At 33.1% G+C, this 8,810-nt stretch overlaps 1 protein-coding gene and 2 non-coding genes across 3 annotated transcripts; all 3 read right to left on the minus strand.

Moving 5' to 3' along the window:
- Positions 1-499: 499 nt before the first annotated feature.
- Positions 500-4,655, minus strand: rpl13 (ribosomal protein L13). Its single transcript, XM_063012749.1, has 6 exons — positions 4,567-4,655; positions 3,862-3,978; positions 2,512-2,653; positions 1,766-1,939; positions 1,051-1,107; positions 500-702 (listed from the first exon to the last, which is right to left on the minus strand). The coding sequence occupies exons 2-6, from the start codon at positions 3,963-3,965 to the stop codon at positions 544-546; spliced, it is 636 nt and encodes a 211-aa protein (XP_062868819.1). The 5' UTR covers positions 3,966-3,978; positions 4,567-4,655; the 3' UTR covers positions 500-543.
- Positions 2,024-2,100, minus strand: LOC134331978 (small nucleolar RNA MBII-202). The gene has a single exon (XR_010015204.1). It is a non-coding gene; the product is annotated as a small nucleolar RNA MBII-202 (small nucleolar RNA).
- On the minus strand, positions 2,994-3,070 carry LOC134331977 (small nucleolar RNA MBII-202). The gene has a single exon (XR_010015203.1). It is a non-coding gene; the product is annotated as a small nucleolar RNA MBII-202 (small nucleolar RNA).
- Positions 4,656-8,810: the final 4,155 nt, after the last annotated feature.

Here is an 8,810-nt window from a genome sequence, read left to right on the forward strand (position 1 = left end):
TCTTGCTCAAGGACCCAGCAGTGGCACCCTGGCAGTGGTGGAGTTCAAACCAGTGACCTTCTACTTACTAGTCCAGTAACTTAACCACTAGGCTTAACAGCCTCACTCCTAGAAAAGCCCTAGCACAATGTTAACACAATGGCAAGTTAACACGAATGGTCAGACTAAGTCAATTTCTAATTGCACCCCAAAGCTGAGCAGTCCAACAGCACTGGCACATGGTAAAAGATATACTACCATAATACATAGATATCAAGAGATGCTCAATTCTTCATATTAACAAGTCTAAACTCCATGTCACAAATCAATCTGAAACGTCTCATAACTAAAACTAGCCAGATTGCACAAATCTCGTTTTGCAACACGGTAACGCAAATGAAGATACTGAGTGGATTCTTATACTGCCATCTACTGGTAAACATTAAAACAGCACAAAAGATCCTCACACCCTGTTACTCCTGAACATTTTGTTCACGATAAACACACACACACCAACAAATGTATTTTAGGAGAGGCTTTAATTGGTGTTTTACAAATAATCGTCTATTTCTTCTTCTCTACATCTGCCTCAGCTGCCTCCTTTGCCCTCTTTGCACGGATGCCGAAGAGACGGGCATTGGAACGAGCCATACGCAGACTGGCAAAGGCCTTGAATTTCTTCTCATCCTCCGAGATCACACGGGCCTTCTCCTTTCTGTGCACCTGTGGGGAACACACATCAAGCACGGGGGTGAGATGATTGTAAACTGATATGTAAATGTATGGGGTATTGTTCAAAAGTTCAGGTTTGGCTAACAGACAACAAAACCTAGTCAATATGAATTCTTATTAAAGTTCTGTACTTAACATACAATAAATTAATAATGTAGAAAAAAATACAGATTTTAATGTCCAGTCACTCATTACAGCAAGTAACACATATGGCTTTAAAAACAGACACCAAAAAATGCCCCTATGTTTTTGGAATAGAGAAAACAGAACTTCCAATTTAACATAATCCTACAAATACAGAAGCTTTATGAAATTAAATATTCAAACCAAAACACATACCTTCTTAATGGGCATAACTGGTCCAGTCAACTGTGTTGCCATCTTGAGCTCCTCCTCCTGAAAGGAAAAAATAAACACACACAACTTATTTAAAATCGCAAAGTTCAATCCTCTGGTACAAGTTCAAAACCCTAGTGCAGTCATCAACTGGATCACAGTACAGACATTCCAAATGTCTGACTGCAAACACTGGATGAAAGCAGCTTTTAACACAGACATCAACACTAATGCTTTTTTTTAAAACGGTAATGCAAAACAGTGATGGATGGAGGCCACTCGGGTTAATTTATGAGAATTATGCATGTATTAGGGCAGCACAAGTACTTGGCATTGTGGAATGAAGTAACACTGAGTGAACAAAGGTATTGGGACACTTCTAATTGTTACTTCATTGTATAAACAAAATGATATGCTTCTGACTTTGCAACAGTCTAAGGAAGGTTCTTTCCTATTGCAGTATTACTGTGCCCCTGTGCACAAAGCAATGTCTATAAAGACATGAAAAACTTAATTTAGAGAAACTCCATTGGCCTGCACGGAGTCCTGTTCAGTTCATGCTGCTGTCTTGTTCAGTTCAATTACAAATGCCTTTTTGCAATTAGTTGCATAACACAGCGCTTAAACAGAAAAGCTAGTAGATGAATGTGTATAAACTTAACACTAGAATTATCTTTACCATATAAAACAACTTTGACAAAATTAAGAAGCTACTTACAGTGCTGTCTCCCTTCTTGGGTGCGGATGCCTTTCTGGGGAATAGGATGAGTTTGGAGCGGTAAACCTTCAGCCTCTGGACATTGGCGTGCAGGGACTCTGTAGATCTGTTGCGACGGCGAGAATCGACAGCAATGCCGATAGTGCGGGCGACTTTCTTGTTAATGCCAGCAGCCTGAAAGATTCAACACAAAAGCTTTTAACATGTAGCATCAATATGAATTAACACAGACTATTATAGCTTTAATGTTTATTTAGTAACAGCACAACAGTCATCAGCAAAGGGGTTCAAAGTGCATCATCAAAGATGTACAGAGATTCCGGAGAATGTCATCATCTGACTGTTGGACCAACAGCAATTATAGTACATTTTACACAATATTTCATGCTTGAAGAAAAACCCAACTCTCAAGTAAGAATTAAGGAAGTAAATCTTACACCTTTCAGCACAAATCTAGATGGCTTATTAACAGTGGAAAATGTTTATTCTTTAAACCCATTCCATTGTTTTTAAAAACACTGGATAACATTACAATACTTCAAACAAGCTATCCAACGTTCTTAAAAACTAACCGGGCAGTAGGCTGTTTAGCTAGTTCATTTACTTTAGGAGACTTTTACCTGACTGAAATCCAGCAAACCTAAAGTAATGTCTTCTGTCAATAAGAAGATGTTGGTCAAATAAGCAAACATACCTACAAATACAGATCTTTAATATGCATAAAGCACACACAAAACCAGTCATACCTTCAGCTCTTCCAGGGTGAAGCCACGGCCAGCTCTGACCTTATTGTGATACCTGATGGTAGGACATCTGACAATTGGTCTAAGAGGTCCAGCCACTGGGCGAGGAGCAATGCGGCGAGCCTTTGCCTGACGAGCCTTGCGCCTGTAACATGCCAGCATAAAGTCTAATTAAACACACGTTCAATGCCAATGGAACAACAATTTGGAGGGGAAGAGGAGGGAAGGGAAAAAAAAAAGTCTATAATGTCACTGTGCAATCACAGCTCTTGCAAACATGTGAACCAATTATGTACATTTATATCAGGTGTGAAAGAGCCTTATGTAACTTATGTATGTTTTAGTCGCTCACTATGAAGCAGAATGATCTTATTAGGGGCAAGTATATTACAGTTTAATCTAGAATAGATTAACAAAATTAGCAGGCAATGAGAGACTTTTAAAGCAGACTACATAAAGCAGCAACAAATACCTGTTAATTTAGGAACAGCACAACAGTCATCAGCAAAGGGGTTCAAAGTGCATCATCAAAGATGTACAGAGATTCCGGAGAATGTCATCATCTGACTGTTGCATTGATTTAACTTATATAGAAATCATTTCCTTTTATTTCTAACTGAGGATCTAAATTGTTAATAATAAAGAACATATTTGATTCACACAAATTTAGGTATTATATTAAATTGAAATAAATAGCTAAAAGTAATTATGATGTTGAATAACAATGTTTAACAGGTCCAAAAGTCATACATAGCTTTACTTAAAGTTAAGTGAGTACCAGCTTTCTTAGTCACTAAATGCATAAGCAGCATTTCAAACTGTATTAACAATAAATAAAAACGTTATTTGTTTTTTAGGATTTTAACATGTTTTACACTTTTGGTTACATTAATGGTTTGTCATTAATGTAACCAAACCTTGTGTAATGAGTAACTACAAGGTTCATATCGGACACAGTCCTTGACAATTTAGTTTTTTCAATTCACAACACTTGTCTTTGGACTGTGGGAGGAAACCGGAGCACCCGGAGGAAACCCACGCAGACACGGGGAGACCATGCAAACCACACAGAAAGGACCCAGACCGCCCCACCTGGGGAAATATTTCTTTCTTTTTAAACGACTGAAATCAAACATTAAAGCTTTGAATAGTATATAATAGAGTACAATCTTGAACGAAGATGGCAAGCTATGTAATCGTGCAGGTGTGATGTAGACAAGCTTGATACCCAAGTTTGAATTAATTTGTAATATCAAATTTATCAGTTTTGGTTCTAAAGAAATACCTACATGAACACTCCAGATTATTTATTCAGTAATGCAGACAGATTAGTTGAAGAATTTTAAAACTTACCTGCGGAGCTTCCTGGCTGGCTGGCTAAACCAGGTACGGACTCTTTTTTGCCAGTCTTTATGGAAGTGGGGATTCAGAATCATGCCATTCCTACTGGGGGCCATGACTGCTTACTCCCTATAGACACAGTACAAAATCATGTTACACATCAGACTGTGACACACATGTTGGCTGAGATGTTGGTACATTAAGCAGTAAATGCAGTATTTACATGCAGTACATTAAGCTATTAAGAGACCAGTACTGAGTATAAATGTATCTTATAACAAAAAACTTCACTGTATTGAAACCCCAAAGCAATTTATTGTAAACAACTCAACATGCCGTTAATTAGCTCAGTTAGCATTGTTAGCTAGCTGCCAGCTAGACGTAAACCGGTCGGCCTCACAATTTAACATACATAAGTAAACTTTTAATTTCTCGTTACAGGCAACATTACCGAATAGAACACATCCATTCTGGTACAGTAATACATTTAGTAAAATATTGACCCGCGTTTAGAACACAGCCACGAATACAGAAACCCACACAAACAACCAATCACATATTATGCACTTTATAATACTCAAATCATCAGCAATACAGCGATATTCTGGTAAATTACAATCTACAGTGCTTATAAAGGACAATCTAACATGTCCACGTTAAGTAAATATTAAGGATTAAACAGGATAAAGTTTAAACAGAGAGCATCGCTACACATACCGTCTGGGGCTGAATATGGCCGAAAAGAAAAAGGAAGAGCACGCGCAGGGGTTCATGGGATACGGATAAGACAGCCAATAGTAACAGCGCGCGCCGGAAATGTGAAGCGAGCGTCTAACAGATCTGTTTCAAATACAGTAGTAGTGTTGTGCGATACTGTCAAATACAGGGTTAATACAGGGCCAGTATCGCCGATACCAATACCGATACTTTTTAATAATTAAGGTAGATGCATCATCAAATTGCTAAATTTGAATGAATGTTCATGACCTTTACGTGTATTATTGTAATTTATACATTTCTGTAAGTAGCTGCTCTCAGTAAGGTTGTAAATAAATCCAGATGTTTAAAGCGGTTAGATTACTTGTTTCTGGTGCTTTACTTTCTCACAACATTACCATCATGGCATATCACCACAAAGCGGCTAACTCATACCACATAGTTGTGTTTGCTGGGTGAAATTTTAATAGTGACCGAATCACTACTGTGGTCAAGCCAGCCTCCACTTCGAAATGCTCAGTCAAACCAGCCCCCACGTTGTTTCTGAGGATGTGCGTATACTAAACATTACGGTAATACTGATATTGGTAAAACTGAAAAAAAAAAAGTCACTGACGACGTGAACGTGTCTACATCAGTTAAAAATATATAAATATACAAGTTAAAATTATAAAAATATATATAAATATATCAGTTAAAAATATATAAATGTATCAGTTAAAAATATATAAATATATCAGTTAAAAATATATAAATACATCAGTTAAAAATAAAAAAATATATTAGTTAACATATAAATATATCAGTTAAAATATATAAATATATCAGTTAAAATATATAAATATATCAGTTAAAATATATAAATATATCAGTTAAAATTGAATAATTAAATAAACCCATTTAAACCCAAAAAAAAAGTTGCTAATAACCTGACATTATGATTTTACTTTAAATTTAAAGTAAACTAAAATGTTATCTTAGCTCTTTAATTTTTATTGTTATTAAAAGGAATTTTCTAGTTTCCACAGAACAATTCCACTTCATAATGATAGTACACCATCAGTAGTTTACATTCAGTTAATATCAAGCAATTCTGATGTCATTTCTGAATTAAGGCCTTTATAAAGTCACATTTATATTAATTTCACTCTAGATTGTTATAAAAAGGAATGATCTAGTTTCCACAAAATAATTCCACTTCATAATGATAGTACACCATCTGTAGTTTACACTCAGTAAATATCAACACATTCTGATGTATCATTTCTAAATAAAGACCTTTACATTGTCACATTTCTGTTAATTTAACTCTAGACTGTTATTAAAAGGAATTCTCTAGTTTCCACAGAACAATTCCACTTCATAATGATAGTACACCATCTGTAGATGTCACTCAGTTAATATCAAACCATTCCGATTTGTCATTTCTAAATAAAGGCCTTTTATATTGTCAAATTTCTATAGTTTTCAATATAAACTGTTAATAAAAAGAATTCTCTAGTTTCCACAAAACAATTTCACCATCTGTAGATGTTGATCAATTAATATCAACAAATTCTGATTTGTCATTTCTAAATAAGGGCCTTTATATTGTTATTTTTCTATTATTTTTTACTTTAGATTGTTATTAAAAGAAATTCTCTAGTTTCCACAGAACAATTCCACTTCATAATGATAGTACACCATCTGTAGATGTTGCTCAATTAATATCAAGCAATTCTGATGTGTCATTTTTAAACAAAGGCCTTTATTTTTCTATTATTTTCACTCTAGACTGTTATTAAAAAGAATTCTCTAGTTTCCACACAACAATTGCACTTCATAATGATAGTACACCATCTGAAGATGTTACTCAGTTAATTTCAAGCAATTCTGATGTGTCATTTCTAAATACGGGCCTTTATATTGTTATTTTCTACTATTTTCAATCTAGACTCTTATATTGTCACATTTCTATTATTTTAATAGGTTACACTGTTTACCCTTTTACACAGTATTATTTTGTCTTTTCTTTGACTCAATAAAATGCTTTAAATGAAAGGTGCTATACAAAAAGTATTAATTTTATTATTTTTACAAATTGGATCTCAACACAATTGAAATAGTAGAACATTGTACTTTAGCATTTACAATTGCACTGAGGTTTATTTATAATCCCCCCGTCCACATTTTTCCAACTACCAGATGACCCACAGTGGGGAAAATAAGTATAAAAACCTCCATTTAGAAATGACACATCAGAATTGCTTGATATTAATTGAGCAACATCTACAGATGGTGTACTATCACTATGAAGTGGAATCATTTTGTGGAATCTAACAATCTATATTGAAAATAATTGAAATTTGAAAATATAAAAGGCCTTTATTTAGAAACGATACATCAGAATGTGTTGTTATTAACTGAGTGACATCTACAGATGGTGTACTATCATTATGAAGTAGAATTGTTGTGTGGAAACTAAAAAATTCTTTTAATTAACAGTTTAGAGTGAAAATAACAATATAAATATAAAACAATATAAAAGCCTTTATTTAAAAATGATACTTCAGAATTGCTTGACATTAATTGAGCAACATCTACTGATGTTGTACTATCATAATAAAATGGAATTGTTTTGTGGAAACTAGAGAATTCCTTTTCATAACAGTCTAGAACTAAAAAAATAGAAAAAAACAATATAAATGCCTTGTATTTAGAAATGACACATCAGAATTGCTTGATATTAATTGAGCAACATCTAATGATGGTGTACTATCATTAAGAAGTGGAATTGCTGTGTTAAAACTAGATAATTTTCTTAAATTACAGTTCAGAGTGAAAATAATAAAAAAAACTAAAAATTTAAAGGTTTTTATTAAAAATGACACATCAGAATTGCTTGATATTAACTGAAAGTAAATTACAGATGGTGTACTATCATTATGAAGTGGAATTGTTGTGTGGAAACTAGAGAATTCCTTTTAATAACAGGCTAGATTTAAAATAATGGAAATTTAACAATATAAAGGCCTTAATTTAAAAATGATACATCAGAATTGCTTGATATTAACTGAGTGACATCTACAGATGGTGTACTATCATTATGAAGTGGAATTGTTTTGTGGAAACTAGAGAATTCTTTTTAATAACAGTCTAAATTGAAAATAATTGAAATTTGACAATATAAAAGGCCTGTATTTAGAAATAAAAGATCAGAATTGCTTGAAATTAATTAAGCAACATCTACTGATGGTGTACTATCATTATGAGATGGAATTATTGTGTGGAAACTAGAGAATTCCTTTTAAAAACAGTCTAAGTTCAAAATAATAGAAATATGACAATATAAAGGTCTTTATTTAGAAATGACACATCAGAATGGTTTGATATTAACTGAGTTAAATCTACAGATGGTGTACTATTACTGAAGTGGAATTGTTGTGTGGAAACTAGAGAATTTCTTTTTATAACAATCTTTTTAAAAAATAATGGAATATTGAAAATATATAGGCCTTTATTTAAAAATGATATACTTCAGAATTGCTTGATATCAACTGACTGACATCTACAGATTGTGTACTATCATCATGAAGTGGAATTGTTGTGTGGAAACTAGAGATTTCTTTTTAATAACAATCCCTATTGGAAATAATTGAAATTCGACAATATAAAGGTCTTTATTAAGAAATGACACATAAGAATTGTTTGATTTTTAACTGAGTGTAAACTACAGATGGTGTACTATCTTTATGAAGTGGAATTGTTGTGTGGAAACGAGAGAATTCCTTTTAATAACAGTCTAGAGTGAAAATAATTGAAATTTGACAATATAAAAGCCTTTATTTAAAAATGACACTTCAGAATTGCTTGATATTAACTGAGTGACATCTACAGATGGTGAACTATCATTATGAAGTGGAATTATTGTGTGGAAACTAGAGAATAGTTTTTAATAAGAGTCTAGAGTTAAAATAATTGAAATTTGAAAATATAAAAACTCTTTATTTAAAAATGACACATCAGAATTTCTTGATATTAAGTGAGTGATATCTACAGATGGTGTACTATCATTATGAAGTGGAATTGTTGTGTGGAAACTAGAGAATTCTTTTTAATAACAGTCTAGATTTAAAATAATGGAAATTTAACAATATAAAGGCCTTTATTTAAAAATGATACATCAGAATTGCTTGATATTAACTAAGTGACATCTACAGATGGTGTACTATCATTATGAAGTGGAATTGTTTTGTGGAAACTAG

This window comes from Trichomycterus rosablanca, chromosome 17 (genome assembly GCF_030014385.1).
Source record: "Trichomycterus rosablanca isolate fTriRos1 chromosome 17, fTriRos1.hap1, whole genome shotgun sequence".
NCBI classification, from domain to species: Eukaryota; Metazoa; Chordata; class Actinopteri; order Siluriformes; family Trichomycteridae; genus Trichomycterus; species Trichomycterus rosablanca.